Source organism: Balaenoptera acutorostrata, chromosome 11 (assembly GCF_949987535.1).
Source record: "Balaenoptera acutorostrata chromosome 11, mBalAcu1.1, whole genome shotgun sequence".
Lineage (NCBI taxonomy): Eukaryota > Metazoa > Chordata > Mammalia > Artiodactyla > Balaenopteridae > Balaenoptera > Balaenoptera acutorostrata.
This window is the reverse complement of record NC_080074.1, coordinates 9,979,660-9,998,988: the sequence shown is the minus strand read 5'-3', so window position 1 is coordinate 9,998,988 and position 19,329 is coordinate 9,979,660. Positions and strand designations below refer to the sequence as shown.

Sequence of the window (19,329 nt, the reverse complement as noted above, 5' to 3'; positions counted from 1 at the left end):
CAGCTAACGTGTGTGGCATCTTTAATTCAGCCAGGCCCACTGTTCTGGCTCATTGGCCTCCCCAGCACAGAATAAGGTCACAGGAATGTGCCGTGGTGCAGGGGAAGCGCAGGTTTGATTGGGGTCACGGGACGGACCACAGAAAAGACGGTGTGAGGGTTGTGCCGTGAGGGCCTCTGAAGATTTGGACGTGTGCAGACAGGCCCCAGAGGGCACGAACAGAGGCCCTGAGCCCTGACGGTATGTGGTAGGTTCCAGGGATGCGTTTACTAATGCCGCTCAGGGATGTCACCTTTGTTGAAAACTGGTGCTAAATGCAGTGCAAGTGTGAATGAAACAGGAGGTGATGAAGCGAGCAGTTGCTGAGGGGCGAGCCATAGGACTAGCTGTTTCCTCGTGCAGAGAGCGAGCTGAGGGCTTGAGTAACTGGCCCGAAGCCTCGGGCCTGGCTTTGCATTCCACCCAGCACCGTCTCCTGTGGCGGCTTATCCCCCGACTCCTGCCTACTGACCTGTTCCTGCCTTTATTTTCTCAGCCGCGGTGGGGCGCATCCCTGGGCCAGGTGCCACGGTCAGGAGGAGAGGCGTGTGTTGAGTCCAGCTGGGCAACCACCCCCGGCCCTTGGAGCTGCTCGTTGGAGGCACTGAATCTGGGGAGATATTTGCAGGGAAGGGCCAGGACCTGCTCCCTGGAACTGGCAAGATTCTGGCTCTTCAGGGGACCCGCCTCGTGCCATCCCAACACAGGTACAAGGGACAAGGGTTTAATTCCCACGGAGGGGGACTGCGGCACTGACTGCGGACAAGCTCAGTAGTGAAGTGGGTAATTTCTACCCTCTGCTCCAGTGGCACTGAGAGACGCAGGACAAGCCTCCTGCTTCACAGTGGGACATCAGTGATGGCTAATAAAGCCACTCACTTTCTCCCACCAGCCCTTGAGCCCAGAGTCACAGGCACAGGGCCTGCCTCAGGTCCCATCTCCCATCACAGCTGAGTTTTAGCCAAGAAGCCTGAGTTTCTAAAGCTTGGGAGGAAGCCTTTGGGGCAATGTTTTGGCTAAGAATTCTTTCTCTTTTTCCCAAGAGCAGGGTCCCGTGCAATGGCCAGATAAAAACCACACACTCCGCTAATCCTGGGCATAATTTATTTTTTGCATAGGCATAAATTAGAATCTGGAGATACAAAATTAAGAACCAATAGTGCAGCATTTGTGACAGGAGAGCGCAAAACAAAACCTGGTTGTCTGGAGGCAGGGCCAGTGCCAGAGGACCGATCACAGGATGGCCGGGGCCTCGCCTTCGTTCCAGCTCCGTTCTCCATGCAGGGCGCCCACCTGCACAGCAGCCTTTCCTGCCACCTCCCCACGGGCCGGAACGAACCACAGAGTTGGAACCAGTGCCCCAAGCCCTTCTTGGCAGCCAGGTTACAAGGACCTGAACTCACCCGAGGCCCCACAGAACGGGGCTAGGAATCAAGCCCTTAGCTTTTCAGTTAAAAAACAGACCTTGAAAAATACATACATAATAGAGCAGGGCCTGCTGGGTCCAAAAGCTCCCACCTCGGCCCCCCCCCTCCTAACCCAGCCCCCCACCCCTGACTGTCCCCCATAGAAAATGAGTCAGAATAGAAACAGAATTGAGCAAGAGCTGAGAGCGCCCCCGGGAGTGGCTTAGGGTTAGGGGGCCTCTTACATCAGCGGCCTGATAGGGGTGGGGTAGGGCCAACAGTGCAGACAGACCTCCTCCCACCGTGGCACCCTGAGTGTCACTGTCATTGTTATCGCTGGGCCACCACAAGAGCCCAGGGAGTCCCCTGAACACTGCTAGTTGACCCCAGATGTTTATGGCCTCGAAGGACAGGTCTGGGCACCCTGGGGGAATGCAGCAAGCTTGTGCTGGGGCACAGGTAGGCCCTAGCAGGAGTGGGGAGCAGAGTGGGCCCCAGTCCCAGCATCAGGGGAGAGAAAGCAACTACTGTCCCCAGCAGAGGGGACTCCTACAGGGCCACAGAAGCAGTAACCCTCAGGCTCCCAGGAGCCAGGCCCTCCAGGGTACAAGAAGCCCCATGGCCCACCCTGACCCAGGACAAATACAGTGTATATAGAAGCCCTTCAGGAATGCTGTGGGCCTAGGCTGACGGCACTAGCTTTCTGGAGGAGCCCAGCTGCCTTCTCCCAGGAGCTTCCTGCCTGGGGACCAGTCCCAGCCTGCACCCTCCTCCCAGAGGACCTCACTTCTCTTGCCTAGGGAGGGGGCACAGCTCAGCTGCCCCAGGCCCTAGCCTGTCTCACCCACAGCTTTGGCACCTGCTTCATTTATGCAGCGCCCTGGGTGCCAGCCCCGCACATGGGCAAGGGGCAGGCAGGTCTCGTCCACCTTTGCCGGAACATGAGCACTCATCCCGTCTCTCCCTGCCTTGATTTCCCACAACATGCTACATATATACACCCTCGCAGGAGGGAGAAAAAGACGCCCGGTGCCCGGCACGCAGAGAACAACAAAGAAGGAAAAGGGACGCCGGAGCCTGCTGACCGCTCGAGCCACCCGCCGCTCAGGAAGAGCCTGCGTGTTCCTTCTCATCTCCACTGGGCCAGGGGCTCTTCTTTCTTGCTCCTGGAAGTCAGTGCGCTTCAAGCGTGCGGGGGAAGAGGGGGGTGCTGCGCAGCTACCCCCAGAGCAGGGGGCACGTGCTGAGAGGAGCTGGCCTCCCCGCTGGCGGCGGCGGCAGCACAGAGAAGGCCTAGGGGGCGGGTTCCCCATGCACCCTGAAGCGGTAGATGCAGGTGTACTCGGGGTGGCCCCAGTTAGTCAAGATCCGCAGCTCCACCACCTGGTACGTGGCCATTTTAGGGCCCTGAGGAGAGAAGGCAGGGGTGAGAGTCCTCAGACCGGAGGGGAGACAGCCACACCTAGGGCCAGACGCCCCCTCCCCGGGGCCTCTGTAGAGAACCGGACTTCAAAGCTCCTGTCTTCAGACCCTGGAACACAGAGTGGCCAGCTGGTGGGCTAAGGAGCCCCACAGGCTTCAGAGGTCCCACAGGGGCTGCCAACGCATGTAAGGCTGCGCCAGGCCCAGCCCACAGCCACGTAAAAATAGCCTTGTAACCGAGCCCCAGCATGATTCATCTCAAACTGGGAAAAACTCACAGGAGCTCTTTTTGACCATGAACAGAACTACCTTTATGGAGAGTTTGATGTATGTCGCTGTTGAAAAAGAATTCCTTCACTGTGAATTAAGCAAAATTTCTTAAGTTCCCATCAGTCCTCTGTGTTGTATGCTCATTTTCAGCTGAGGGCTGAAATTCTCTGGCCTGGTAGCCACGCCTGCCTCTCTTCCCCTCCTCTGTCCCTTCTCCACCTCACCCACTTCCTCACACTAGGACTCCCCTGGTGTGGCTCTCAGGCCACCTACCAGAGACTCACCTGGGCTGGAGACTGGGGATCTATCTCTACCAAAGGCCTAGGAGACCGATGCCCACTCAAGTTGAGGCAGGAGGCCCCCAGCAGTGGCCCAGCCACGCTGCTCTGTGTGAGGCCCAGCTGGGCCACATTCACTCAGGTACCTGCTCTCTGCAGGCAGCTTCCCCAGCACTCCCCATCCGGGAGGGCCCCTCCCCTGCGCTGATGTGCACTTGGCGCCTCTCCCACGCCACGTGGACAGTGGTCTCTGGTCCGTACCTAGAGCTGTGGGTGGGCTGGGCTGTGACTTCTCACTTGGAACCCCCAGTGCCTGGCACAGGACAAGTACTCAGAAAACATCTGCTGAATGGATGGGTAAGTACATATATATGCCTCCTCTGCCAGCAGAACAGAATCCCATACCTGAAGATAAAACGTCTGAATGGGGTCCCCATCCTGGTCGTAGGTGAACTGGCCAAGGAGCGTCCCCTCCTGCTGCAGGTCTTCATCGAAACCCTGAAAAGAGAGCAAAGGATGGAGGGAAGATCCTGCTCTTACACACGGGCCCCCAGGGAGGAAGGCCTTCCCTCCCGTTTCCCCACGGGTCCCCTCCCACCCGGTGGGGCAGGCACCAGCCTCCTCAGGGACTGCAGGGGGCCTGAGCTCTGGACACAGGGCCGCTGTGTGATCTGTGACAAGTCACTTAACTCCTTAGGCCGCCGTTTCTTCCTCCGCAGCCTGAGGTAACTGAGACCAAAGTGCCGTTTCCTACCTTGGCGCCGTCTCTTCCATATCTATTCCCTTCCCCTCAACCAAAGAACGATCCCAACTCTATCCTCAATAGAGACCCACAGGGCCCTCTTACAGCCCCTCTAGCCCCCAGGTGGGATACTCACAAAGATGGCAAAGTCCTTGGGGGCACTGGAGATGGTGCTGTTGGGTGACAAGGATTTGGGCACATGCTCTAAGGTGACAGCAGTGGGGCGGATGCGGGCAGAAAGGCGAACCACAGCAAAGCCCTGGGGCCCCTGGAAGGCCCAGCAGTTGCCTGGGTGCACGTCTGGCTGGAGGGGAAGAACGTCGGGTCAGCGCATGGCAGGTGACGAAGACAGCCCGCCCTGAGCGCAGCTCTCAGTGACCCGGGAGGGGACAGTCACCCAGCTACGCAGGTGACTCAGTGTGCTCAGGGCCCCCACCTGGAGAATGACGCGGGGAGACTGGGATTGGTACCACAGGGGGATGCCGAAGAGGCTGAGGAGGGCCGTCTTGGTCTCGTAGGTCTCGGAACATCGGGTACTGATAACGCTGGCCCCTGAGACAGGAAAGAAAGGCAGGGTGGGCGCCTGGGGCCGGACTCCAGCAGGGGAGGGAGACCCACACAACCAGCTTAGCTCGCCAGCCAAGGGAACCCCAGCAGGGACTATTATTGCCCGTCCCCTCTCTGAGGACCAGTCTTCACACCTAACCCAGACCCCAGAGCAGCTGTAAGCATCGCCCGCCTCTCCCCGGCCAAGGACGGTGCTCAGCACATCCCGGCTTCTCCCACGCAGTCACTCGCCTTTGTTGTGAGTTCTGGGTTGGGTGAGTTCTGCTGACCTCAAGCCCTGCTTGCCTAACACCACAGCTACCCTAGCAGATGCCAGGGGGCCCGCCAGGGTAGGGAAAGGGGCCCAGCAAAGGGAGAAGAGGTGTACGCACCGCCCGACTCCAGAGCATAGTCCACCATCCCGATGCGGTCCTCGCTGTAGCGCTTCAGAGCCTGCTTTACAATACGGTGCACCTGCTAAAACACAGGCGCCCCGAGCAGCTGTGATGGGAAGCAGACTCGTCCACCTCCGTGGCCCCACTGTTAGGGGCCAGGAACCCCTGGACTCAGCCCTCCCGTGCCTGCACCATGCTGCTGTACAGACACGTGCCGCTTGCTCAGGCATACACCTCCCCCCTTCCACACCGGCCCCAAAGCAAACATCGGAGCCTCCTGGGTGTCACTTAGGTCATAGAACAGGCCAGGGCGCTGGCAGTGTGGGACTGTGCAGCTCTGTGGCTCCCAGGGAGGAAAGCAGTGCGTGTGTGTTGGGTGGATTAGCCATTGCGGGGGGTGGGGGTGTCCAGGGGCATGCAGTCCTCACCTCCTCTGTCACCCCAATCACGCCCTCCTCCTGCAGCGTCAGCCCCAGGCTGGCCACGGCCTCCCTCGCTGACTTGCCCTGCATCTTGGCCACGTGCGCAAGGATCTTGCTCTCCAGCTCCTGCAGCTGAGCTTGCATCTCCTCTCGCTGGAGGAGCCCAGTGCGGGTTCCCCCACCTCGAAGAAGGAACTGACTGACCCAGGCAGGGAACTGAGACTCCACCTAGGGACCAAAAAATGGTCTCACTCTGGGAGGCTCACAGCGGAAGCTGCCACAGCAGAGCCCTGGCCAGGGTGGGGTGGCGCCTGGCTTGGGTAGAGGGGACAGGGAGCGAGGACAGGCCTGCGAGGGGAGGGCCAGCACGTGCCTGCTCAGGCCACAAGGAGGAAAGAGTTATGAACAACCCTTCATGTTATCAATGAGAAAACAGGAAGAACTTCTGTCAAAGAAAGCCAGCATCTGTGCCGAGTCCAGAGCAGGGGGCAAGAGGCTCTTTGCCTTGCAGACTGCTAGGACTGTCTCAGAGGAGGGGTATTCAGCAAGGGACGTGGACGGTTCCAACTCACGTCGTCCCGCACAGCCTGGAGCTGCTGGGGCAGCAGGCCCACTTGGTCCTCCACCGACCTCTGCTTCAGGGTCAGGGCTGCCAGTTCCTGCCGCAGGCCTTCCAGCTGGACCCCCAGCCGCCCCAGCTCCTTCATGGAACTCTCCCGAAAGGACTCCTGGGTCATCCTACTCCCAGAGAGAGAAGAGTAAGCCTTGGATCTCTGGTGAGGGGTAAGGCTATGCTGAGGAGAACAAGAGGATCCCCTAGCTGGCACCTGATATAAGTGTGTGCCCACCACTCACTGGTGAGTGCAAGGCTCACTCTTGGAGCTTCTGGCTGTAGAACATAGCTCCAGTGCCTATGACTTGGCTTGCATATCCCAAGGAGCTAATATTACAGTATCCCGTTTCCCTTCTAAGCCCAGATCCATAATTCACTCTGCCTCAGCTCTCACATCCTCCACAAGTACAGATATCTGGGGCATGGGAAGGCAGCCGGCATGAGGTTGTACACAAAAGATGGTAAGTCTATAAATGAACCCATGAATCCCAATTCTCTTGCAAGGCCTGCAACCCCTGCCGGACCTCCACTGCACCTCAAGGACAGGCTCTGAGCAGGTGATCCTGAGCTAGGTTTCAGCCATCTCCCTCTCTGCTTGGGACACAATCAGAATTCTGCTCCGGGGCTCTGCTGCCCAGTCCTAGCTGGGGGTGGGAATGGGGAGGTTGAGGCTGAGCAGGCCTAGGACAGATGGCAGTGCGCGTTACCTTTGCCACTCAGACTTCAGCTCCTGGAGTCGAGCCTCGGACTCCTATAAGCAGAAAGAAGGGACCAATACAAGAAATGTCAGGCTCACAGCAGTCAGTCTCCCAGAGCAGGATCTGTTCCCTTTGGGGTCTTTGCTTAACCACATCCCCACCCCAGGGCCTCCTGACTGATCTAGCAAATGTCAAACTGGCCTCCTGGTTGAGGTCCTTATGGGAGTCTCGCCCCATATCTATCGTGCTTAGGCGTTCACCCGTTCACTCGTTCATTCAGCATGTATACCCAGCACAACAGGCCACTTGAAAGTAGCCCTTCCTGTCCTCAGGCCTGATCCCAGGGCGTCTCTGCAGAGTGTTCCAGCCCAGGTGGATTCAGTTCAAGCAGAAGTCAGGAGACTACACACCCTTCTCCCCATTTTGCATCTAAGCAGACCCTTAGGGGCCAAGGTGTCTCTCTGAGCCCAAGAACAGATGATGAATTCGATCAGCGCCCCACCGTAGGCTCCAAGTGCCCCCAAGCCCATCAACCTGTGAGGCCTGGACAATCTTCTTGAAGAGGTCTTCTGAGTCCTGCTGATGCTCTGCTCTCAGGGTGACCAGTTCTTCCTATCAGGCATAGGAGAGAGGCTAAGGATTTTACTGAGTCGTGCTCAGAGGCCGCTTACAACCAGTAAGTGGTGTAACCGGAATTCGAGCCAGGCCTGTTTGATTGCAAACTTCAGCTCCTGGCCTTTCTGCTACAGTGCTTCTTGGAAACACGCAAGACTCCTCTTGGTCTTTACTGCACACCTGCGTGGTGTGCCACACCTACCTGGGCATCGTGCCAGGCGCACTACAATCTCATGTTCTCACAACCAGGGGCAGGGCAGACAGGAGAGTCTCCGTTTTAAAGAGGAGGACGCTAAGTCTTAGAGAAGGTAATTGCCAAGTGGTAGAGCCGTCTGACCCTGAATGACTCACTGCTGTCTCCCTCATGTCAGGGTGCAGGGCCTCGCCCCCTCCACCCCACACACCCAGGGGGTCACCCACACGGGCCCCTCAGCTCCCCTCCCCGACCTGGATCTGAGCAGTGGTGTCCCTGCGGAAGTCCTCCTTCAGGGCAGCCTCGCGGCGGCTCACCAGCCCCTCCAGGAGCGCCAGGGTGTCCTCGTGGCTCAGGCTGCCGCTGCCCCCCTGCCCTCCAGCCCCCTGCCGCAGCTCCAAGCGTTCCAGCCGCATGGCCTCCTTCTGCCAGCTGGAGGAAAATTCGGCAGCAAGAGCTTCCAGGCGCCGCTCCAGAGAGTGTACCCGGGACAGAATGCGCTGCTCAGCCTGGCAGGATGGGGAGGGAAAAGCCACAGAGGTTAGGGACTTATGACAACAGTGCTTCCTAAAGAGGAACGGAAGAGAATCCCAGACACACCCAAATGAAATTATAAAACACAGTCTGTCGACTGTCAATTAAAAGGCACGAGCCTACTGAGTACAGAGGTTAGGCTTCTGACTTTCAAAAATTCCATTTTTAAACTAGGCAGTATTTGCGTGACTCAAAAAGCAAGCAAACAAACAGCAAAAACTGATGCTCCTAACCTCTGCCCCAACCACCCAGAGCCCTCACCACCAACCCTTCCCAAACCAGGCAACTATTTTTATTAGTGTCTTTATGCAGATGAAAGTAAATACAAAGATATGTCATTCTTTACTTCCCCCGTTTTACAGAAAAGGTGGTCCTGAAATTGATACTAGTGATTAAAAAAAAAGTTAAAGATGCCAGAAGACATCATTATTTTGTGAAATAATAAAATCAGGGTCAGGAAAGTAATATCTACCAAAATAAATGGTTAAAAATGTGATAGCAAATTAAATTCAGCAGGATGCAAGCAAAGTTCAAATAACTATAATTAGAGGACAAAGAGTTTTACATTTTCATCGTAGACCCCGGGACCTGCACATACACACTCCGGTTGTTTGTGCGCTCATCACCCCCCACTGGACTGCAGACCTCTTGAGGGCAGGGCCTGGGCCGGATCCATCTTTAGCCTCTGGCAGGTTGCAAAAATGGCCACTGTCCTGCCCTCCTCCCAGCATCTGCGCCCTCTGCAATGTGGCTTCACAGGTGCTTCCATGGAGAGGTGGGGTCTATCTCCCCCTCCTTGAATCTGGCCTGGCTCTGAGATTTGCTTCAGTCAACAGAATGTGGCAGAAGTGACAGTATGCTAGTTCTGAATCTAGTCCTCAAGGTCTGGCATGATTCCACTCTCCTGGAACCCTGCCCGGCCGCTATGAGAACAAGCCGAGGCTACCTGCTGGACAGCAAAGGTACAACCTGCCCAGCCCAGGCCTAGACCAGCCGCCCCTGCTGACCCACCTGCAGACACGCGAGGGGGCCCAGCCAAGATCAGCTGTCCTTGCTCAGACCAGAAAAGCCACCCAGAGGACCTGCAGGCTCATGAGCTAATCCAATGCTATACTTTTTTTTTTTTTGCTACACCGCACAGCTTGCAGGACCTTAGTTCCCTGACCAGGGGTTGACCCTGGCCATGGCAGTGAGAGTGCCGAGTCCTAACCACTGGACCACCAGGGAATTCCCCAGTGCTGGTATTTTTAAGGCACTGATTTTGGGGGTGGTTTATCTATGGTAATAGATAACAGAACAGGATATTACCTGACTCACAGAAGGTACTCAGTAAAGATTCGTGAAATTGTACTGAAAAGGAACAAAGTAGGCAAGACAATTTGTCTTATTCCTTTTCCTTCTGTGTTCCGTGCTTCTTAGGATGGCAACTAACTTTTGGGCAGTTTTGAGTCATATTTAAGCACAGGCAAAACATCCCAACACCTGCACCACAAACAGTAGAGAAAGGTATCCTGGCAGCACCTCTTCAGCTGTGTGTGTGAGGAAGAAGGGCGGGGACTTCAATGGCAAATGCAGGCCGAGGTGGGTGCCTGCGACCCTCAGATGCTCACCTGGAAATGTGGGGACGAGTCTCTGGAAGCCCACACCGCACGCTGCCCGCCGCTGCCCTTCGAGGCCCACCAGGAAGCCACGGCGGGGTGCAACGTCTGCAGCCCGAAGGGGTAGCAATACCACGCGCCTGCACACAGAGGAGAGGGCAGTTACCCGGGCCGGGGCCACAGCGCGGACGGCAGCCTCGTGAGCAGCGCTCACCCGCAGCCCGTCTCACTCGCGGGAGCCTTGCCCCGGCCAAAGGCGGTGCGAGGGGTGGCGGTTCCCGCCACTCTCTGAGGCAGCAGCCTCCCCCCGACAATCCCAGAGTGTACGCATCCTCTCGTCCCCTCAGGAATCCTCATTTTTCCATAGGTGGCAAAGCTTGGAGGAAACGGCTATCATAAGTTGGGGATGATCCAATGGTAGAACCCAGAGGCCCTGACGGTGGTCCTCAGTCCAGACCGTACATCAGAATCACCCATGGAGCTTTTGAAACAGTCAGTGTCTGGCCCCGCCCTCCAGAGTGAGTTCGTGGGCCTGGGGGATCCCTCCATAAGGAGTTTTAAAAGCTCCCCAGGTGGGAATTCCCTGGTGGTCCAGTGGTTAGGACTCCGAGCTCTCAATGCCGAGGGTGTGGGTTCAGTCCCTGGTTGGGGAAGTAAAATCCCACAAACCGTGCAGCATGGCCCCAATAAATAAATATAAATAAATAAATAAAAGCTCCCCGGGTGACTCTAATGGGCTGCCATGGTTGAGAATCACTGAAAGAGAATCTACCTGCTAAGAGAGGCTGCCTGCTGCCCCAGAACAGAGCACAAGGCTGCCGCCACACAGAGACATGTGCATCCTGCTTTAGGGGCTACCTGTTTGTGATGTGTTTACTCCTGAGCTATGCACGTGCCATGTGCGTGCGTGTACATGTATGCGTGGGGCTGACAGCGCCTGAAAAAGCCATATTGGCTGTGGGGTCTCCACCCTGGTAAGATGCCACACTTGCCACTCAATTGTTGGCCTCGAGCAGGTGCAACGGGAAGCACGTGACCACCAGACTTTAAGTCAGACCCTCCGGACAGGCCTTCACTTACTGCCCTCCTGGAGCTGGTCACTCCACCCCTCCGCCTTTCAGACTTTCCGTATGCATCTCATGACGCCATGAGAACCTCAGCTCCACCAACCCCACATGGGGATGGTGAAACAAACTGAGATAACACGAGGGAATGTGCTTCCTGAACAAAATACTGTAAGATTATAAAAGGTCATTATTATTTTAAGGGCAATGCCCAGTTTCCACTGGATAGGAACAAGCTGTTCTTGTAACAGGCAACAAGGGAATCAACACTTGGAAAGATGTTCTACCTTCGTAGAAATTAAAGAAATACAACTTGAGTAGATGCTAAACCTATAAAACCACCTCTAAAAATATAATAATGATAAAGCATGGTCTTTAATTATAAATTGGTAAAACTGAGCCTGGGGGCCACAGGGGCAACTCATAGGAAGTTGTGAAACTCATGTAAAACTGTCAAATCAAAAGTTGAACACAAAATATATAAACATAATGATTACAACTATGTAAAAAATACGAAAGTTCAATGATGGAGACGGGAACAACGTGGAGCATCTTACAGATGACACGTATTTCAGTATCTTGGTGCAAAAAGGTGCTCTTGCTTCTCTTTACTACTTCATTGTTTTGATCCTAAAGACAGCTGAAGACTGAACTTGATGTAACGATAATTCACTCACCCAGACAACCTCCTGATTTGGAAAGGAGGGAAAATGACTGCTAATAACAGTGTCAGAGTGCCTGCATTTTACCCCAGTACTCCTGTACTGAGGCATGTTCCAGCCCCTGGGGCTGCAAGGATGCTCTAGACATGCTAGGCAGTCCCGTGTAGCAACCCAAACCAAGGACAAGATCAGTGGATCGGAGCATTTCCCCTTTCAGCCACGGGTCACCTGAGGACCCAGGAGAGCCAGACAGGGTGCTGTGCAGGTCCCATCCACCCCCTCGTCCTGCCTCCTTCCCTGTTTTGTACTTGATCACCGTCCCTCTAGTTTTCTCGTTTCTGCTCAGCACCAGCCTCGGCCCACACTCTGCCCGCCCCTCTGGCTCGCCAGCCCCATCTCCACAAGCTCTCGTTCCACCCCTCCCTGTGACAGTGGGTGAGCTCACCATACGTCAGGCCGGTCAGAAGCAGCAGCAGCAAGAGGAACCACAGGAACGTCTTCAGTGATGAGAAGCGCCTGGACCACAGGAGGGGAGAGAGGGCAGGCGGAGGCGTCAGGAGGGCTCCAGGGCCTCTATATGCCCCCAGGGATTCCCTAGAGATTTTTTCCTGAGTGCTGAGCTAGAGTTAGAGAGGACACCCTCAAGCCTCTCATCTTGCCAGGGCCAGACTGGATGCTTTACCTGCAAAGCTTGGAGTGACGGGGACAATTCTGACTCTGAATTGTATTGATGTTATTAAAAATAAATACTGGGGTGGGGGGCTTCCCTGGTGGCGCAGCGGTTAAGAATCCGCCTGCCAATGCAGGGGACATGGGTTCAAGCTCTGGTCCGGGAAGATCCCACATGCCGCGGAGCAACTAAGCCTGTGCGCCACAACTACTGAGCCTGCGCTCTAGAACCCGTGCTCCGCAACAAAAGAAGCCACGGCAATGAGAAACCCGCACACCGCAACGAAGAGTAGCCCCCGCTCGCCACAACTAGAGAAAACCCACGCGCAGCAACGAAGACCCAACACAGCCAAAAATAATAAATAAAAATAAATTTATAAAATAAATAAATAAATAAGTAAATACTGGGGTCTCTGAATAACCTACAACTTCCACAGACAGATGTCCTCTAGGCAAGCAAATACAAAAGAAAAAAAAAGTAATTCCTTAGTCAGACAGTATCTTCTTTTGGAAAACACTGGGGGTCCAGATCACAAGGGGGCCAAGAGGGATGCTGAATGTTCTGGGAAACACCACTTGCTGGCTAGAGCCTAAGGCGTGGCCAGCAGGAGTAAGGCTGGGCTTGTCTGAGACTCAGAAGTGGCTAGGCTGGTGTTTGGAAGGAAATGCCCAAGAAGAAACAAGAACCTGTGTTCCAGAACACTCCCTGCACGTGACTCTAAGTCCTGTCCACTGTCAGGCAGAAAAAGGGGCTCTGGGTGTCCACTCCACACTCACTAATAAAAGCTGCAAGTAAACTGGGAAACAAAAACCTTCAGAGAAACCATCAGTTACAGGTTTAGATGCTTTACTGGCCCCTTCTGCCTGGGGCCTTCTGATTCCTTGTCAGTCTTGCTCACCTGGTTAAAACGAAGACGTCGAGGAGGGAGGCAGCTGTCGTCAGGCGGTACCAGGTGGTGCCAATCCACCAGTAGAGGAGTCCGAAGAGCCGGCCTGGAAGAGGGCCCGTCGAGCCTAAGTGCCACCCTGAACCACTGGCCTGTGTGTCTCCACCAGCGGTCCTCCCCGCCCCGACCCCAACCCTGATTGCCAGTGCACCTCCGTCCTGTCCCACGCTACCCAGGTCCTGTGATCCCGCCCGCCTGCGCTGCCAACCCCCTCCGTCCAGCTTTCAAGCAAGGGTGCTCCCGTGGCTCCTGGTGCCCAGTAACTATTCCGGAACGAGCTATCCCCGGCGGCCCTACAGTCTCTTTCTAACGGGCTGGATACCCAACCACAGAGAGATGGGTGAAAGTGACTGCCACAGAGAATGGAAACAATCATGTACAGAGCAGCCAGCACCCACCTGGAGAAGTGACCACCATCCAGAAAAGAGAGCCCGCCCGAGAGACGGCGTTCCGTAGCCGCGCCCCTGAACCCTGCTGGTCTGTCTCCGAGTAGCCTGCAGGGGAGGAGAGGAGACGCCCAGTTGTCCTCACTCTTTTTCTCTCGGGTGGAGGTGCCGTGCGCCGCAGGGCCTGCGGGACCTTAGTTCCTCGACCAGGGATCGAACCCGCGCCCCCGGAGTCCTAACCACTGGACCGCCGCTGTCCTCACTCTTAAGAGCCTTGGGACATGGAGACTGTCAGTTGTCTGCTCCTCTAGACTGTGAGCTGAGACCGTGTGTCATTCTCCTTCACATCCCCAAGTGACAGAGGCTGGCAGCCAGCAGGCCAGTAAACGCTGATGAAGCAAAGTGCTAGATTTCTGACATTTTATTTCCCTTGGACTCCTTGTCTGCTTCCTTCTCCTCACCGGCAATCCCTCAAATCCCTCAGAACTAGACTAAGGGATCAAGCACCTCCTGCGTGTGAATCTCCATGTTAAACACTTGCTGGAAATGAGTCAAATAAGGGAACTGGCCACAGGCTGCTCAGGGCCTCATGGGGCCGGGCGACCGCATCCCAGCGTTAACGCGGGCCACCCGGGCCTGGGTTCAGGGTACCGTGGTGGCACAGCAGCCACGCTCAGCTGGGCACCGTGCTCTCTCGAGCTGTCGGGGCGCCTCCCCCTACTTCCCGTCACCTCCCCAGCAGCCCGGGAACCCGGTGGAGCACCTCCCCGAGGCTGGGGAGGGAGGACGTCGCCTACCTACGTAGTCATCCTCGGAAGAGTAGCCCGAGGACGACCCGAGGAAGTCCTCGGAGAGCTTGTTCTCCGGGAGCCCGTTGACTTTGCTGCTCTCAGTGCCACCTGTGCCTCTCCTCCTCCTCACCCGCAGGTCCTCACCTGAGGAGGGAAGAACGCGGGGTTCTCCTGGGGCAGAGATGCTCCGAGGAGGGCGTTCCAGGGGGACTCGCAGGGACACCCTGAGGAGCAGCTCTGATGGGCAGATCGAATCTACTCTCAGCCCCTCCCGAGCTCCCCTGGGTCAAGGGAGGGTGGACTAGGACCGGCCCCTCCGCCTCCTAGGCCTGGAGCAGCTACATGGCTACTCCGTCGTCTAAAAGGGCCTGGAAGTCCAGACACTCGGCTGCTCTCCCAAGGGTTTCCGAAGGTGGGGAGCCCCTTGTCTGGCCCAGCAGCGGTTAGGAAACCCCCAAGGGGGATTTTGGACCATAAATCTCCAGAGGCAGCACAGGCCCAGGAGAAAGGCTGTGGACACTCACTCCAGAAGGGGTCACCATGCGGCTGGTCGTCGAGGATGGAGTTCCTGGTGAGAGAGGCAGCGATGGAGGCGGCCCGGGGGCTGCCAAAGTAGGACTCCCTGACCACAGACTCGCTGTAGTAGGAGGTGTGCCTGTCGGAGGAGGGGCCCAGCTGCGGCACTGGGGAGAGGCGCTTCACGTTGCTGGATTTCCTCTTCAGGGTCCTGTGGGAGGTCAGCAGGAGGAGAGAGGCGGGAGCTGGCAGGTGAGCCCAGCCAGGAAAGCGAAAGCGGCGCTCTAGGCAGCGCTCTGCCCTCCTAAGGGGGTGGGGGGGGGGCACGCGCGCGCGCACACGCACACACACACACACACACACACAGCCTTGTTGCTAGGCAACTAACAACTCCCAACTGCTGACTGTCTACCGCTCGAAGCAGGTACTTTCTGTGCTCCCATTATCTCTAAATCTCACAAGCAGTTAGGCGAGATCATCAGTAAGTGATGGAGTCAGGATTCAAATCCAGGTCTCTAACTTCAAAGCCAAAGTGTTTTTTCATGCTTCCTCATGGATTAGTAATTTCTACAACCCACTGAAAACCCAGACAAACCCAACTGGGCCTTCTAGAGCTAGTCAAAGCCTCAGGGGCTGTCATCTGGGCCTCACATCTGCAAGGGGGCAGGATGAGGCAGGCGCCTGCCTTAGCTCACGTCCTGGTGCCCCTCGGACTTGTTCGTCTCCTCAGCTGCTTCGCTGGCCCTGAGGAGGCCCTACAGACAGTGGCACATGTGGATGTGGGTGTGGGTCTGGGGAGGATGGCCAGACTGGCAGAGCCATCCACAGCACAATGGGTTCCTGTGAGCCCAGCTCTCGGTTTTGGGGTTTCCGGCCTGGCTTATTCTTGAAGCTGCCTCTCCCCACTTCCTGTTCTCTGAACATGAGGGCGGCAGCCCGGCTTACGGTATGGAGAGAAGAAACAGCACTGGGCCCTGGCACCCCCAGAGGTGCGAATGTCCCCTTTGACCAGACATGGGTATCTGACCTCTGCCCACAAAAGTCACAAGACGAAGAGGCTGCGTAGTGAACCGCCCAAGACATCTGCTCTGCAGGTCAGTGCGATCCCACGGAGCGGGGTGGGGCTGGGAGTGGCGATCCCCTACCTGAGAGGGCTGTCTTTAAACAGGGCGCTCTGACTCCCCATCACCGAGCTCCCTCCGCTGCTGCTGCTGCCGTCATCGTCACCCTGGGAGTAGCGTGTTAGGCGCTGGCTTCTTCGAGACATGATAAGGTGGGCAGGGGACCGTTCCCCTGAAGAGTCTTGGGAGAGAAAGGATGCCATGTGAAGCGTGGGGCTGTTCTCAGCCAGGGGAGGAGAAACAAGTCACTGCCTCCCAGCCAATCCCCCCCGGCCCCCCCGCCGGGATTCAACTGAAACAGCCTGAGATGTGGGTGACATGGGGCATTTATTAATTCTCCCGGCCCCGCCCACCCTGCTGCCCTCTGCCCTCTGCCTTGGGCAGCCTCTTTCATGGCACCTTCCACAGGATTTCCTAATTCTCAGTTTACTGGATGCTGAGGTCCGTGAGAGCTAGAATTGGGCCTTCTGCAACCTCTGACATGAGACAGAGCCTGTGGCACCTGATAGGTAGGCCACAGGTGCTAAATGAATGCCTTCCATCACTGCTGCCCTGCACCCGCTCTCCAGCCCAGCCATCTTACCGTGCTGCCCTGTCCCTAGAGCTGGGCCTATTCTTGTTCTAGCTTGTTTCCCTTAGATGGGACGTGCTTTCCTTTCTTCATAGCTGTATTCACTGATTCAGAGCCGCAATCAAACTGTGACTCCAGAAAACTTCTCCACGGTAACCCCTGCCTACATCCTGATGGTGCCCGGATGCCGTATCCCATTAGCGAGTATTGGGCTGCAACATCAGTGCATCTTGATACGATAAAATACTTTGTTAAATGCCTCCTAGGTACCCGGCTCCTTACACACCCATTATAATCCAGGAAGGCATCGTTACCCCCATTGTACAGGGGGGAACCTGGGACACTGAAATGATGAGTAACCTGCCCACAGCCACCCAGCCTGTAAGTGACAGTGGCTGAGTTTGAGCTCAGCTCTGACAGGCTGCAGGGCCTGGGTCCTTCCACTCTACCAGGAAGTTTTCAAGTTGTTTCAGGAATATGTTGTTGTGTCCCCAACTAGAGTCTTTTACAGCCTCCAGTATGTTCAGAACAGGCTGCAGACAGAGCTGTTACATTTGTTAACAAACTAGCAAAACAGGCAGGTGGAGCGGCAGTGTGGGATTACCCTCAGTCCCTACCAGCCAGACCAGTCACTACGTGCGGTGGAAAACCAAGGCTCTGGAATTGATAGGGAGAACTCAGAGGAGGCCAAGGTGAAAAGACCTGGCAAAAGGCAGCATTCTACAACACAAGGAGGATTCATAAACCTTTCAGTTCTAGAAACCCAAATTCAAAACCTCAGATGACCAGTGTGAGCACTCTGAACGTGGTGCCTTTGCCGGCCTGTATTACAAAGTCACTGTTATACTTCGGTCCTAGTACTTGTGGCTTATCACTTCCAATATTCCTGGTTGATACTTAAATTACTAGTTCTCTGGGCTGTGTGGTGGACATAGGCTCTAACACATCCCAACTCAGACTACAGAAAACAGGAGGTCTGGTTAGTACAGTTGAAGAATTCGACAAAGTCCTCTTCTGAAAAACAAGCAGCCTCATGTCTTGGGTCTTATTGGTGTCTTCACAGGTAGGATGTCCCCCTGGCATCTTTCCCTGGTTTTAGCCGATGGTGTTTAAAGGACCGATTGGTAGTAGCCACAGCAGGAAGTTGGCCTGGATCCTTTTCTATATTCCATGCCTTATAAGGTAATTCCGCCCCCACTACTGCCCTCCCCACCTGAAAGCTACAGATGCTCACACAGGCTCCTCCTCTTAACCCTGCCCTGCAGGAGCTGATGAAGCTTTCGCCCGGGGCAGGAACAAAGCAATGTGTTTATACAGAACTCAAGCTACTGCTGGCAAGAATATAAATAAATATTTAGACGGAGGTGTGTGTGTGTGTGTGTGTGTTTGGTGGGGGGGAAGGGGGGGTTGCTGAAAATCATCAGCAGTCAGCACCCTCCCAGGGGTACCTTTTAGTCTTTCTCATAGGGTTCTGCTATCACAAAACAGTTTATCATTGAATCTGGGTTTCACAAGATGAAAAAGGTCAAGGCCCCGTCCTCCAAAACAAAACAAGAGGTGAGCCTCTCAGAGCTCCAATCTTTTGCATATCAGAATAAACACCCCCCGCCTCCACCCCCGTCTGGTTAAGACACCCTCAAATAAAACATCCCTTCCCATTTCTGAGCTGAACCACATCCTGTCTGAGCTCCACCCTTCCCCACCCCCATCACAAACTTATATGGCAGTATCCATCCAGTCGTCTGACTTAACCTAGATCTTGGGCATCCTCCGCGGTACGTTTTCATACTACATTCTCTCGTGGGACCTGCAAAACGCTCCAGGTGCTAACTCTTTGCTCCCTTCATTCCCTACTGGCTAAACCTGCGGGAGTTTTTGTTTTTGTTTTTACCAACCATACGCCTTCCCTGCCTCTCTGCTCTAAGTCACACTCCCGCCTCCTGTTTGGTTTCTTCTTTTTTTTTTTTTCTTAGAACTGAACAAAATGGGCCTCCCTCCTATTCCCAGAGTTATGACAGGCGGCGGCAGAAGCAGAGAACTGTCCCTGGAAACTGCCTGACTGGCACGAAAACGCGGGCACTGGCCTGGGCCGCTTTGGGACAGCCGGGTCTCCGCTCTCCGCCTACCGGGGAGGTTCGGCCCGGGGAAGTCCCGCCCGGAGACATCCGCCCTCCGGACTGACCAGTGGAGCGGCCAGTCCCGGGGGCGGGGGCCGGGCGGCGGAGATGAGTCACGGCGGCCTTGGCACAGCGCTGGCCCTTCTCGACCGGTCCAGGGGCGTGCGCCGGGCGGGGCTGGAGCCTGGCCCAGTTTGGCCCGGAGTGGAAGGGCCAGGCCTGGGCAGCTCGGCTCTGTCCGGTGCAGCCCGACGATGACCCCGGGGTCAGGCCGGCCCCGGGACCCGCGGGGAGGGGAGCGAGGCCGGCCCACCACCCTCGCCCCGCGCGTCCGCCCGCCAGAGGCCCAAGGCCGGCTGTTACCTGCTGCCGCCGCTGCTCCGTGCGGGGCCGGGGACGTTCGAGGCCAGCTGCGCCGCCCGGGCGCACCCCCTTACCGCGTCGGAATCCGGGGAGGTGCGGTCGGCGCGGGGACCCAGGACGCGCGGGGAACTGCCGACGGCGGACTGGCAGACAATGCGGCCCGCGCAGAACCGCGCTGCGCAAGTGGGGCCGGACGGCGCGCGCGTGGCCGAGTGTGTATGTGTGCGCCTGTCAGTCAACGCTGACAGACCGCAGCCCATTGGTCAGACCCCGCCCGCGTCACCGCCCACTGCCACTGCCCATTGGGCGGTTTGAACACAAAGGCCCCGGCTCGCCCCGCCCGCCGCGTGG

The 19,329-nt window shown here is 56.3% G+C and overlaps 1 protein-coding gene across 1 annotated transcript; it reads right to left on the bottom strand.

The window, feature by feature from the left end:
• Positions 1–1,126: 1,126 nt before the first annotated feature.
• Positions 1,127–19,119, bottom strand: SUN2 (Sad1 and UNC84 domain containing 2). Its single transcript, XM_057555945.1, has 18 exons — positions 18,979–19,119; positions 15,952–16,108; positions 14,815–15,017; positions 14,297–14,434; positions 13,512–13,607; positions 13,066–13,159; positions 11,943–12,013; positions 9,784–9,911; positions 7,894–8,148; positions 7,366–7,443; positions 6,841–6,884; positions 6,093–6,258; positions 5,527–5,748; positions 5,096–5,180; positions 4,594–4,709; positions 4,294–4,461; positions 3,821–3,913; positions 1,127–2,852 (listed from the first exon to the last, which is right to left on the bottom strand). The coding sequence occupies exons 2-18, from the start codon at positions 16,071–16,073 to the stop codon at positions 2,739–2,741; spliced, it is 2,193 nt and encodes a 730-aa protein (XP_057411928.1). The 5' UTR covers positions 16,074–16,108; positions 18,979–19,119; the 3' UTR covers positions 1,127–2,738.
• Positions 19,120–19,329: the final 210 nt, after the last annotated feature.

What these genes read in the sequence shown, in the direction of transcription:
- SUN2 (XM_057555945.1), bottom strand. Translation starts at nt 16,073, where the DNA reads ATGTCTCGAAGAAGCCAGCGCCTAACACGCTACTCCCAGGGTGACGAT. An exon ending in GCATGGTGACCCCTTCTGGA is followed by an intron (nt 14,435 to 14,814) that starts GTGAGTGTCCAC and finishes TTCCCTCCTCAG; the next exon opens with GTGAGGACCTGCGGGTGAGG. An exon ending in TTCCGAGGATGACTACGTAG is followed by an intron (nt 13,608 to 14,296) that starts GTAGGCGACGTC and finishes CCTCCCCTGCAG; the next exon opens with GCTACTCGGAGACAGACCAG.